The sequence below is a fragment of the Delphinus delphis genome, chromosome 8 (assembly GCF_949987515.2).
Source record: "Delphinus delphis chromosome 8, mDelDel1.2, whole genome shotgun sequence".
Classification (NCBI taxonomy): Eukaryota; Metazoa; Chordata; class Mammalia; order Artiodactyla; family Delphinidae; genus Delphinus; species Delphinus delphis.
In genome coordinates, this window is record NC_082690.1 from 71,073,765 (window position 1) to 71,088,020 (window position 14,256).

Consider the following 14,256-nt stretch of genomic DNA (forward strand, 5'->3'; position numbering starts at 1 on the left):
CAAGAGAAAATAAAAGTCAAGAGGAGAGGAAGTTTTGAATTTGAGCCAAGGCCACTTGCTTTTACATTCTTTGAAGCACTTAAAAATTTAACAAACTACCTGTCCTGAGTAGGTAAGCTTGCTAACTGTCATCACACAGAAAGGCTTGTTCTTAACGTCCAGCTGTCTCCCTGCTTGCCAATCCTAAGCACAGTAGATTTTTAGAACGTCCAGAAATACGGCACCTTCTCTACAGCCAAAAGAAAGCCTTAGAAAAGAAATCCCTTCTGGCTGTATAGAAGACCGCAGATATTCTAACAGTATATGCCTTGTCATGTCTGGGTGGAAACCCCCTATATACGTCTTATAATCAAAGGGAAAGGGAAAGGAAGAAGGCAAGCAACAAGGTCTGAACTCTTCCTTAGGCTACTTCCAAGGTGTCCTTTGATCTTGTCCTCTTCCTTCTTCTTAGAAGTGAGCTTTCTCTATCATCTTCCAAAAATGCAGATTTAAAAGCAACAGAGAAGATAATGTCAAAGGGACACTTTATTGATCACATAGTAGTTGATATGTATAGACGGGCAGAGCCAATAGGAGCTGAATATACAACTTTGTTAGATGTAATTTGTTTTCTTCTGTTTAAACTGGGTTTACCATCCTAGGTTAGAACATAAATGTAGTATTAGATCTAACCCAGAAAGTTAAAGTGTATTTCAGTGTGAGATAACCTGTCTCCTTGTTTTGTGACTCAACAGAGAGCTAGCAACCCTCCAGCATCTGATAGTACACCGAGAGGTACCCCAATGATATAGGAGAGGAATTAAGCATGATAATGGAGAGAGGAGGACTGGGTCCCTATAGGAGAAAGGGGTTTGGTTTTCAAAAGAGCCGTATGAGCCAGCCTCTCCCATGTAGTAAGAATATCCCACAAAAACAACAAAGAGCTTTATTGAAAGTTAAATATGAAGGGGCTACTATAATAGTTTATGTCAGGCCCAGGCACCCAACCTCCCTTCAGCCAGAGAAAACTAAATTTGAAAACCTGAATTTGGTAGAGTTAGAAATCCTGGATAATAACTCTGACTCCAAGAATATTTCGTAACCTTGGTTAAATAACCTGACCTCTCTGAACCTCCATTGTTTTGTCTGTGAAAGTAGAATTATGTTTTATCAACTCCATAGGGTTGTTACATGGTCAAATGAGGTTTTTTTCTTTTAATGTTTAAGTGTTTTTTAACTACTATACAGCATTATACATTAAAAAAAAGAGTAAGGGAAATAAAGATGGTTTTGAAAGCACTCATAATGTAAAGAATTTGCCTAAATATATAGCAATAAACAATGTATTTCAGAGGCGTTGGTCTGGGGTTTGCCTTTTTCTCTGAAAGAAAAAGGAGCAAAAATGAGCCTCCTTAGGAATGAGAAAAAGAGAAAGATTATGTTTTAGTGTTTAGGTTGAGTGTTTGCTACTTTTTAAAAAAAGCCTAGAATATGACTGAACAATCCAGTCCCCCACCCAATGAAGCACCAATGGAAGTATTCATACCTCAATCTGTTTGTGGTTGTAAGAGTGGCCACCACCATGTTCAAAGGTGTCCAAACTCCTGCCAAAACGGTCACTTAGGCCCTTTAGCCTTGGGTTAATTTGTGGGTGGGAGACATGACCTTTCTGTTTAGTAGCATATTCAGAAAAAAAAAAAAAAAAGACAAAACATACTGTCAGAACTCATGAAACAGAACACATATTTCTAAACCCAGGGTATTGACCACACCAAAGAATAGAAAGTAGGTTTAGGACCCAGATACTCTCTTTCACAGAAACTTGATTATAGGATCAAACTGCTTTCTTATTTTTGCCTCTGACTCAAGAAGACACACAATAGCATAGCTACGGAAAAAGGAGAAATAGATTAGATTGATTATGAGTGAGGTTTCTTTTTATATTTTTACCAACTGCAGTAAGTTCCCCTGTCAGTAGTAGAGAAGGTGAGGGTTTAGAAGAGAGGTAGGGTTGCTGCTTTCATTAGGCAAAATGTCTAGCTCTGCTAGGCAGTCCATAATGGACAACATCTTCAAGACTTTCTGGATGAGGCTTATGACAAAAACTTCTCAAAGTACTGCAAAAATTCTTTATTTGTAGACCCAGTTGAAGGTACTCAAAATGATACTTTTTCACGGTAAAATATCTGTACATTTTTTACATTCAAGTCATATGAGTAATAGCAAAGAAGAAACAAAAATGCCTAGTTAGATGCTATTCCCTAGACTATTTAAGAAAATTCAAAAAAAAATCACAGTAAATTATAAGAATAAAAAACTATCTCTATCCACTGTATTGAAATTCAAGTTACCATACATTTTCTAAATGTTCAAATACTGAAGGTTTAACCATTATTTTAATGATATTATCTTTTTGTTTTTGTTAAAATATACACTCATAGTTATAGTCAATTTCCCATTAAGATGGCAGTGCTAGAAGGGTATAAAGATTACTTAGTCCTATTGTTAACCCCCCCGCACCATTTTACTATGAAGAAGAGAAGGTGCAAGTGATTTTTTAATTTAGCTTCCAAAACACTTTCTCTCCAATTTTAGTTCCATAGGTAAAGAACTCTAACCCAGAATTTGGTCAGACACCATGCCCAGACTTTTGACCTGGCATGAGGATGAGGACGAGAATACACATATTCAGGAGCAAAGTGTTCACATTTTCCAAATAGTTAAAGTAATTTGGTAATAACAACCCCCTATTCCATGAGCTGCAAGAAGGAAAATATCCAACATTGTTTTCTGTTTTGATGCTTACGTGTAAAAGCTAATTGGACATGAATGGAGACGTGGACGAAGAATTGATAAGGAAAAAGCTTACATACCCAATAACAACCATAACAATCAGTCATAAAAAATTGTAAAACCATTAACTTACCGATCGAGAACATACAGTACTAAGTCATAATGTCATTTTTTCCTTTAAAAATATTGACATGACAGTTTTCTCTTCTACTTGCAGTATGGTAAGTACATAAGGTGTTAATCCTGCTAGGCTATGCTTAAAAAATTGTTTAATATCTAGGCCATTATTTAGCATACAGCTGGTTAGCAGTTTTCCACTAAAGTACTGGCTCGTATCACACATTTTTTTCTTCTGGCACTCACCTGGAGCTGTAAAGGGCTGAGTCCAGAAGCAGCAGCAGCTGCCATTGTTGATGGAATGAACTGTACAGGGTAGTTATCACCTGTCGGAAAGAACAATGCATACAGGTTTAGACAATGAACAGGGAATCACAGCAGGCAAGTACAAACATGGTCCTTGGATTGCCGGAGCGTTACAACATTGCTCTAAGCCCAAACATCTGCAGAAACAAAAGGCTTAGTTGGGCACAGACTTGCACTGCTGCCTTGGAACTTTTTGTTAACAGATAGCTGGTAGGCAAACTGGCAAAACATGAATGTGATGTTAAAAAAATTAAATGTGCAATTCAAGCATGTTCACTCCATTACAAATCTTGTAATACATCATTTTTTTAAGAGTAAAAAAATATCTTAAAGCCAGGCTGACATTCAGTTCACTGAGAAAGCATTAAGGCTTTTACATTAAAACAACAAAACGTTTTGCCTTGGTAGGCAAGGCAGAGTATTACAGTCCAAAAAAGATTAAGAATTACTGACTGTCCATAACCCTAACATTTATTTTATAAAAAATAGAGGAAAAAAATTAAATGCAACCTCTTTAATTTGATAGGGGTAAGAGAGAAGCTAATCTTATCTGCCAACATTCTATGAAATGCCTGGTATCCCAAATAGAGCGGAAACTATGTTTTTCTGCACTAACTTCCGGTGGAACCTAGTACAGAATCATGCACACACACTAGGCACTCATCACTTATTCTCTGATGATGATTTGATTAAATAAACACACATTTTACATGGGATATCTGCATTTAATGTCTGGTCGAGATTGAGCATGGTTTAGCAGAGATCAATGCTACGTCTTAATGTGTTTCTGGCTCCAGACCACTCCTAAACAGGGGGGCTGCAGTACCTTCTGTGACCTAAGAACATAGGCTGTATGAAGCGAACAACCTGAAGAACCAAGAGAAAGTGATGAGGAATGTATTGTGATAGTGGCAGTTGAAATCAAAATTAATACTTACGGATAAATTACACAATATCAGTGATTTCATGGAGTATCACTTTGACTTCAGCCACTTATTTAAAGTCAGTGTTATGTATTATCTCTAGGCTATATTTTAATAGGCTGTTCCTCCATTTGACATTTACAATAATCATGCTGTTTTGCATGAACTTTTCCACACTAAAAGCTGAATATAATAATGAAAAGTATAGAAAGAATCACAGTAATAAAGGTAGTCAACTAGAAAGCAATGAAACCCCTTTTTTTTCTGCATGGACACTAATACCTGGAGCCTTCCTGGTGCCCCTGGTTCGTTGGAACTCATCCTGTTTGCCACATGAAGTTGCACTCAGCTGGCCCAATGTAAATGTTAAGTTGCTTTCACTTTTAACAAATTGTAAGCTTCTAATCTACACAGTCTCTTTGCATCCTATCCATAATACCTCATCAGACCATTGAGCACAGTGTGCGCTTGTACACAGTCCAGTAACAATTGGCTTCTGATTGCATACGGAGCGCTGCTACAATGCATTCACTAACACTATACTGTGCTAGTCTCCTATGGAGTAATGTTCAAAATATCTGATCTTGTTTTTCCCCTTCCATGAGGTTGATTTTGGTTTGCAGTGCTACATGAGCTTTTTAAAAAAGATAACTAGGCCAAATTATTTTTTATGGTAAATGACTGCTGCTTTATGCTTAAATAATTCTACTGATCCTCTTGATATTTAAACTAAATTATCTGAAGAAAGAATATCCTAATCTAAGTCAAACAGTATTTCTTTGGTTGACATCTTATCAGGTTAAAAAAATCACAAAACGATGCTGAATTAATGATGCTTCAAAAATAGAGAAAAAAAAATCACCATTCCAACCATCAACATGGGCTGCCTCTCAGAACATTTTAGAGCTGTTCTTTCTTTAAATATCATGCATTATTCATACTAACTCTAAGCCATAACCCTCCTCCCTGTAAGTTTAATACCAGTTGTTTTATTTGTACTAAAACATTTTTCATGTCAAACATATTTAAAAAAATCAAACTCTAAAAGAATTCCCTGGGGCACTCCTTTTTTCATAGCTGTCATGCTTCTATGCTATGAAATAGCTGATTTTTTTTTTTATAGTTTTTGGCTTGCCAGTTAATTTATTACCATCTCTACCACACCCTGTAGTACTCTCCAGCTCACCTGCTGGCTACAAACAGCTTTCTTTCCACTGCTGACAAGCATATTTTTAAAATGTTTTTAACCTTTCTGCTGGTTTGAATCTGTATATCTGAATATAATCTTTGGAAAGCTATGTCTCCAGAACATATTGTATCAATACCAAAAGTAAAAATGAATACATTAGAGCAACTGAGTATATCACAGGGAATGATCAGAAGAGAGAGAAAAAGGAAAAGGCCAGAGAGGGAGAAGGTAAGGGTGAAGAAGAGGGGGGTTAAAAGTAGAAGAGAAGATTTAAGAGGGAGAGGGATTTAGAGTACTGTGAAGTTTAATTCTTTTAAAAAGTTACAAGCTTTCCCCCCCTCCCCCTCGCCTTTAATTGTCTCTGTGTAAGAGTCGATCAAGAAAAAGTTCTCAGTGGCTGACTTGGCAAGGAATCAGTCAACATGTTGTAGCAATTTTTTTCAAATTTGTCTCTGGATTTGAAATGCTTGCGTGAGGACCCATTCTCTTTAAATCTGTACAAAAGAAGATGAAGCCTGTTGAAACAGGTTGGTTTTAGGCACTACTGTAATCTGGCCCTTGCTACCTCTAGTATAAGTAGACAACCTCCAAATGCCAATTTGGGAAATAATGCCCATTACATAAATCCATCTTTCCAGGCTTCTAGGTTTTCCAACTGATTATTTTTATCTGGAGCTTACAGAGCAAATATGAAACAGGAGTTACAGCCTATAGGACATTTGCCTGACATTAGTTTCACTTGCCACAATAACCAACATTGCTTTGGGATCAAAGCAGCTCCACAGCAAGAGTCCCTGAATGACAGGAAGTATATTTTCTAATTTTCAGGGAAACCGAAAGGAAGCCGAAACTTATTAAGACTTAAACACAGGAAAAGGAGGAGCTTGTATCATGAACCTAGGACCCATTAGACTCAGACTACCTCCTGCAAGAATACTCCTAGTTTGTGTAATTCGGATACAAACTTCACTTTTATTAAAAAGTAAAAAATCCCATGGGTAAAATTCTGTCCATTTACTTTGATTCCTCAGAAAGACGAGGGACTGGGATGGTTGCAGTCTTCTGAGATACTAACTTCAGATATTAACCTATTTAGAGAGTTTGGGAGGAGTAGAGAAGAAAAATACGTTAAACTAGGAGACAGGACTCAAAGATTCTTCAGTTACTGGCTCAAAGTCTCATACCTTATTTTCCACCCTCCAAAACAGAAGAAAGATATACTACACATCCCTCATCTCACAGATCATTGTCTGGTGGTATCACAGGATGATGGTAAGGTATATGAATTGCCAGATAACTCATAGATACACCCCACTTTTATGAGCTATTATCATTTTTGCTACAATATGGAAATATTTCAATTACAGCCAAGAGTATAGACTTGGACATGCCACATTGCATCTTGCCTGGATGAATGTATTCAGAATAGCAAAATATTATAACTTCTCTGTATTCTGAGGGAATGCCATAATCAATCTGAATTTATCTTTGTGAGACAGCACACTGCAGCAAAAGTTAGTAGGCAATGAGTGACACATTTAGAATCTTAAAAAGAAAACAAAATCTTTAATTTGTTCTGAGAACAATTGGAGAAAAAAATTGCCATGGATCATAGTATATATTGCTGAGATCACCATGCTCTTATTTCTCCTGCTAAATTTCTCCTCTATTCATCAAAGAATAGACCAATGATGAGAAGAGTCTTGATCTCAAGACTTTTTCTAAGAGCATCTGCATTGTTTTTCATACCTTTAAAGAAGCTAAGAATCAAGGATCAGTCTTAATTTCTTTACTTATTTCACAGATGCATCCAAACTCTTGGCTAATCATATGAAAATCATGGGATTTGTCACAATAGCAATTAAATAAGTGACTATGGACAAAATGATATACATGTATCCCCATTACAAGAAATTAACTTAAAATAACAACTTAAAGTTCATGACTTGGTAACTCACCAATAATATAGCCTCCATATATGAAGAAGGGCACAGTTAAAATAATCTCAATCACCATAAAACTAGGTTAGTTTATACAGGTGAGCATATATAGTTCCTTCTTGGACCTCACCACTCTTATTTAAAAAGGGGAGTACTAACCTGAAGAACCTCAGAAATGCTTTGATTTCAAGTAGATGGATTTAATTAATAAAGTATTCCAGCAATAGTCGTACATGCCTCTGTTTTAAATAGTCAAGAAGAGCTAGAAATGGCTAGCTTCACAAGATGTCATCTAGATAATCCCATACATATAAATCACATTTTTTATACACACACACTCACAAAAGCTAGACTTTTCTTCATATCTTACACACTTAGATCATGCCTGCAAGAGTATAAAATGTCAAATATTCAGAATTTCAGTCTGAATTCTACCTCCACTAATTTCTAGATGTGAAAGTTTGGAAAGAGTTAATTTACTTCTTTGACTTTTAGTTTCTTTTTTTCTTTTAACAAAATATAGATAATGCCACTTATATCTTAGAGTTGTTATAAAAATTAAATGAGAATATATATGTATATTCATATATATGTATACATATACATTTATATATATAGATATCAGCAAATAAATGGTGCTCAATAAATGCTAACTGAAACAAAGGAATTAAAAAGAAGTATTAGGTAGCAACCGTACATCAGCAAATTAGACAATCTAGAAGAAATGGACAAATTCCTTGAAACATACAAATTATGTAAACTGTCTCAAGGAGAAATAGATAATATAAACAAACCCATAACAAGAGATTGAATCAGTAATCAAAAACCTCCCAATAAAGAAAATTCCTGGACTGAATTTTTGGCTTCACCAATAAAGTCTACTGAATATTTAATAAAAATTAACACTAATCCTTACAAAATCTTCAAAAATATTGAAGAGGAAACACTTCCTAACTCTGAGGTAATGAGGCCAGTGTAAACTTGATAACAAAGCCAGATAAAGACATCACAGGAAAAGAAAATTATAGACCAATATTCTGTATGAATATTAAAATCCTCAACAAAATATTGAATCCAACAGCATATCAAAAGGATTATTCACCATGACAAAGTAGGATTTATCCCAGGAATGCAAGGGTGGTTCAACATTAAAAATAAAAAAATCAATGCAATACATAACATTAATAGAACAATGGGGGAAAAACCCACATGATCATCTCAATTGATGCAGAAAAGGCATTTGACAAAATCCAACATCTTTTCATGATAAAAATTCTCAGAAAAAACTAGGAATAGAGGGAAAGTTCATCAACATGATAAAGGGTAACATGATAAATGAAAAACTCACAGCTAACATCACACTCAGTGTTAAAAGACTGAAAGCTTTTCTACTAAGATCGGGGACAATTATACCCACTTTCACTGTTGCTATACAACACTGTACTAGAAGTTCTAGTTAGTATTAGAAAGAAAGAAAGAAAGAAAGAAAGAAAGAAGAGAGAGAGGGAGGAAGGGAGGGAAGGAGGGAGGGAGGGGATAAGGAAGGAAGGGAGGAAGGGAGAAAGAAAGAGGCAAACAGGTAAAACTAGGTAAACAGGTAAAAATAGGTAAAACTATCTCTATTTGCATATGAAGTGGTCCTATATGTAGAAAATTCCAAAGAATTCATAAGAAAGCTACAAGAGCTAATAAATAAATTCAGCAGTTTCAGTGTAGAAGATTAACACACAAAAATCAACTGTGTTTCTATATACTAGCAATGAACAATCCAAAAGGAAGTTAAGAAAGCAATTCTACTTACAATAGCATCTAAAAGAATCAAATACTTAGAAATAAACTTAACTAAAGAGGCAAAGACTTGTACACTGAAAAACTATAAAACATTTCTGAAAGAAATTTTTAAAGATCTAAATAAATAGAAAGGCATCCATGTTCATAGACAGGAAGACTTCACATTGTTAAGATCAACAAAGCAATCTACAGACTCAGTGAAATCTCTACCAAAATTCCAACCATCTTTTTTTACAGAAATGGAAGCCAATCCTCAAATTTATATGGAATTGCATGGGGCCCCAATAGCCCAAACAATTTTGAAAAAGACAAATAAAGTTGGAAGACTCATACTTTCTGATTTCAAAATTTACTACAAAGTTAGAGTAATTAAAACAGTATGATACTGGCATAAGAACAGATATATAGACTAATGAAACAGAATAGAGAGCCCAGAAATAAACCCTTACATATAGTTAATTGATTTTTTACAAGGGTACCAAGACCATTCATTGGGGAAAAGACATCTTTTCAACAAATGGTGCTGGAAAAACTGATATCCACATGCAAAAGAATGAAGTTGGACCCTTAATTTATACCATATATAAAAATTAACTGGAAAGGATCAAAGACCTAAACTTAAGTACTAAAACTATAAAACTCTTAGAAGAAAACATAGGAGTAAATCTTTGGATTTGGCAATGATTTCATGGATATGACAGCAAAAGCACAGGCAACAAAAGAAAAAATAGATAAATCAGACTTCATCAAAATTAAACAATTTTGTGCATCAAAGGATACTATCGAGTAAGTGAAAAGACGACCTACAAAATGAGAAAAAAACTTGCAAATCATATATTTGATACAGGATTAATATCTAGAATATATAAGAACTCCTGAAACTCAATAAAGACAAAACAAACAACCCAATTCAAAAATAGGCAATGTACTTAGACATTTCCAAGGAAGATATACAAATTTCCAATGGGCACGTGAAAAGATGCTCAAAATCATTAATCATCAGGGAAATGAAAAACAAAACCACAGTGAGATACCACTTTGCATCTACTAGGATGGTTATAATTTTTTTTAAAAAATGGAAAATAACAAGTATTGGTTAGGATATAAAGAAATTGCAACACTCTTGCATTACTGGTGGGAGTGTAAAAGGTGCAGCCCGTATAGAAATCAGTTTGATGGTATCTCAAAGGGCTAAACATAGAACTACCATATGATACAATAATTCCATTCCTACGTGTATATCTAAAAGAACTGCAAGCAGGGACACAAACAGGTATTTGTATACCAATGTTCACAGCAGCATTATTCACAATAGCCAAAATGTGGAAACAACAGAAATATCCATCAACAGATGAATGGATAAACAAACAAATATATAGACGTAGACATATATATACAATGGGATATTATTCAGCCATAAAAAAGAATGGACTTTTGATACATACTACAATATGGAGGGACCTTGAAAACATTATGCTTAGTGAAATAAGCCAGATGCAGAGGGACAAATATTGTATGATTCCATTTATATGAAGTACCTAGAATAGGCAAATTCATATAGAAAAATAGTAAAATAGAGGTTACCAGGGATGCAGGGTAGGAGGATAGAGAGTTATTGTTTAATGGCCACAGAGTTTTTGTTGGAGATGATTGAAAGTTTGTGGTATAGATATCAGTAATGGTTACAAAAAACTGCAAATGTATTAATATCACTGAGTTGTACATTGAAAAATGGTTAAAATAATAAATATTATTTTGTGTATATTTTACCACAATTTTTTTCTTAAAGAAACAGCAGGTATACTAGTAAAATTGCTTTTGGTCATCAGGCAGAGAGATAATATATCTCAGTCAAAAGCTCGGTTTTGGGACCACATTTCTAATGGATAAGAATGCAGTTTAATGTAGTTAAATTTACTTAGTTTCATGGACAGACTTTATCCCCAAACATAGTGTTTTAGAATTTTCAAATAACTTTCATACATTTTAACAAATTTAATCTTCACACCCATGCTGAGCAGCGGACAACTCATGACATATTTTTTTTAGATGACAAAAATGAAAGGCTCAGCAAGGTTAAGTGATATGTTCAAGTAAGAATTAAATAAAATAATGTAAAATATTTAACACAGTGTTTGGCACAAAGTAATTATTCAATAAACTTTAGCTGTTATCATATTATAAATAGTAAGTAAGTGTAGGAGTCATGAGCAGGCAGACATCCTACTTCTAGGATCTCCTGGGAAACTTTAAGGGTGCTACTCCAGCAGCAATCATTTTAAAAATCCCAACTACACGAAGTCCATGGGTCAGCTGCATCATCCCTGGCACACAAAGGATGCTATCCAGTGTTTTTATTTTACAGTCAATTCAATCACTCTGATATACACATTGGCAGCTACGAAAGAGGCTTAATCTTTTAGTTTTCTCAGTCATAGGTACTCAATTGTATTCATCTCACCCTGGATTGCTGTATCTCTCAGCATCATGATGTGAAAGAGCAAAGCAACCAAACTTCTCTGGTTTATGTTATGGGCCCTGATAAGTTCCTTTTTAGAAAGATGTCTCTAATTAGAGAACCAGTTTTTTTTTTTTTTTAAATAGGTGGGGTTTAATTAGGGATTACAACTCAATAAAAGAATTTCAGCAGAGATTATTTTGACAGATGTTCCCCTGAAACTGTACAATCCCCGTCAGCAACATGCCTCCTCAGCAACTCACCGGAGTGGGAGAGCTTGCTTGGTGTTCACTACCCATGGGGCCCTGAAATGTCCAGAATAATGGGTCAAATTATCTGAAGAGGAGAAGGTTGATAGCCCTAAATATATTTGTTTAGAATGTACTAATATGGATTCAGAAACAGTCAACTTTAACAGGAAACATCAGCCCAAGGTGGTCCTTGCTTTCTGGAAATGAAGATAATTATTCAATCAGTTGAAGGCACAAACACTATGGAATTGTTTCAGGTTATGGGAAGGTGAAAAAAGAGCAAAAAGAGAGCCATTTATTTTGTAATTCATTAAAAACCAATGTAGCACTTATTCTTCTTCTTGCTTAGGGGATCAAACTATAAAGTTACACCACCATTTCAAGGCTTTTATATGTGACAACACTACTCCTCTAAAATTTCAGTCATTGTCTCACAAGTGAAATTATAGCTATAGCTCAGTTTGGGGCAAAAAAGTTTTCCTTGTCCAGACACCAGTCAAACAGTATTCTCCTTTCCCAGTTTCTGTGAATGACAAGAACACTGCATAGACTGTCTCCTAAGTATGGAATGTCTCTCCCAGAAGCATATGAACATATAATTTTAATCCTTTTAAAGTATAATTTTTATATACAATAAAACCTGAATTAGCCAAAGTATTTAAGAATTTAGAGTTCTGGTTAATTCAATTCTCTGACATAACTTAGGGGTCGCCAGATAATAACTTTTTTACCAGGCTTGCTTGTGATTAAAAATCATCGTACATGTCCAAATCCACTGTCCTGCCCTAAACAACAGGTTTTAGCCAACGTAATCAAATCCAGCTTTGCTACCCCAAGACACTACTCTATGCTTCACAGATACTGTTCAGCAGGGGTAACTCACTACTGCACAATATTGCCTCAATGTCTAGATTCTCCTTACTTACATACTGCAATCTCAGTGATACTGTGTGAGAAGACATTTTATAAAATGGTCCAAACTCACTGACTATATAACAATATCTTCCCCCATAAAAAACAGTATTATTCCCCCAGACCAAACAAATGAAGAGGAAATAGGCAGTCGACCTGAAAAAGAATTCAAAATAATGAAAGTAAAGAAGATCCAAAATCTTGGAAATAGAATGGAGAAAATACAAGAAACGTTTAACAAAGAACTAGAAGAACTAAAGAGAAAACAAACAATGATGAACAACACAATAAACGAAATTAAAAATTCTCTAGAAGGAATCAATAGTAGAATAACTGAGGCAGAAGAACAGATAGGTGACCTGGAAGATAAAATAATGGAAATAACTACCACAGAGAAGAATAAGGAAAAAAAAATGAAAACAATTGAGGACAGTCTCAGAGACCTCTGGGACAACATTAACTACACCAACATTCGAATTATAGGGGTCCCCGAAGAAGAAGAGAAAAAAAGGGACTGAGAAAATATTTGAAGACATCATAGTTGCAAACGTCCCTAATATGGGAAAAAAAATAGTCAATCAAGTCCAGGAAGCACAGAGAGTCCCATACAGGATAAATCCAAGGAGAAACACACCAAGACACATATTAATCAAACTATCAAAAATTAAATACAAAGAAAAAATGTTAAAAGCGGCAAGGGAAAAGCAACAAATAACATACAAGGGAATCCCCATAAGGTTACCAGCTGATCTTTCAGCAGAAACTCTGCAAGCCAGAAGGGAGTGGCAGGACATATTTAAAGTGATGAAAGGGGAAAACCTACAACCAAGGTTACTCTACCCAGCAAGGATCGCATTCAGATTCAACTCAACAGAGAAATTAAAACCTTTACAGACAAGGAAAAGCTAAGAGAATTCAGCACCACCAAACCAGCTTTACAACAAATGCTAAAGGAACTTCTCTAGAGAAGCAGGAAACACAAGAGAAGGAAAAGACCTACAATAACAAACCCCAAACAGTTAAGAACATGGTAATAGGAACATACATATCGATAATTACCTTAAATGTAAATGGATTAAATGCTCCAACCAAAAGACATAGACTGGCTGAATGGCTACAAAAACAAGACCCATATATATGCTGTCTACAAGAGACCCACTTCAGACCTAGGGACACATACAGACTGAAAGTGAGGGGGTGGAAAAAGATATTCCATGCAAGTGGAAATCAAAAGAAAGCTGGAGTAGCCATTCTCATATCAGACAAAATAGACTTTAAAAAAAGACTATTACAAGAGACAAAGAAGGACACTACATAATGATCGAGGGATCAATCCAAAAAGAAGATAAAACAGTTGTAAATATTTATGCACCCAATATAGGAGCACCTCAGCACATAAGGAAAATGCTAAAAGCCATAAAAGGGGAAATTGACAGTAACACAATCATAGTAGGGGACTTTAACACCCCACTTTCACCAACTGACAGATCATCCAAAATGAAAATAAATAAGGAAACACAAGCTTTAAATGACACATTAAACAAGATGTACTTAATTGATATTTACAGGACATTCCATTCAAAAACAACAGAATACA

At 35.1% G+C, this 14,256-nt stretch overlaps 1 protein-coding gene across 1 annotated transcript in view; it reads right to left on the reverse strand.

The window, feature by feature from the left end:
* Positions 1-14,256, reverse strand: part of SOX6 (SRY-box transcription factor 6) — a 445,733-nt gene that overhangs the window by 120,159 nt on the left and 311,318 nt on the right. The window contains exons 8-9 of the mRNA XM_060018551.1: positions 3,136-3,215; positions 1,526-1,648 (exon numbers count right to left, since the gene is read on the reverse strand). Coding sequence (XP_059874534.1) covers positions 1,526-1,648; positions 3,136-3,215 — 203 coding nt within the window. The remainder of the gene's footprint in view (positions 1-1,525; positions 1,649-3,135; positions 3,216-14,256) is intronic.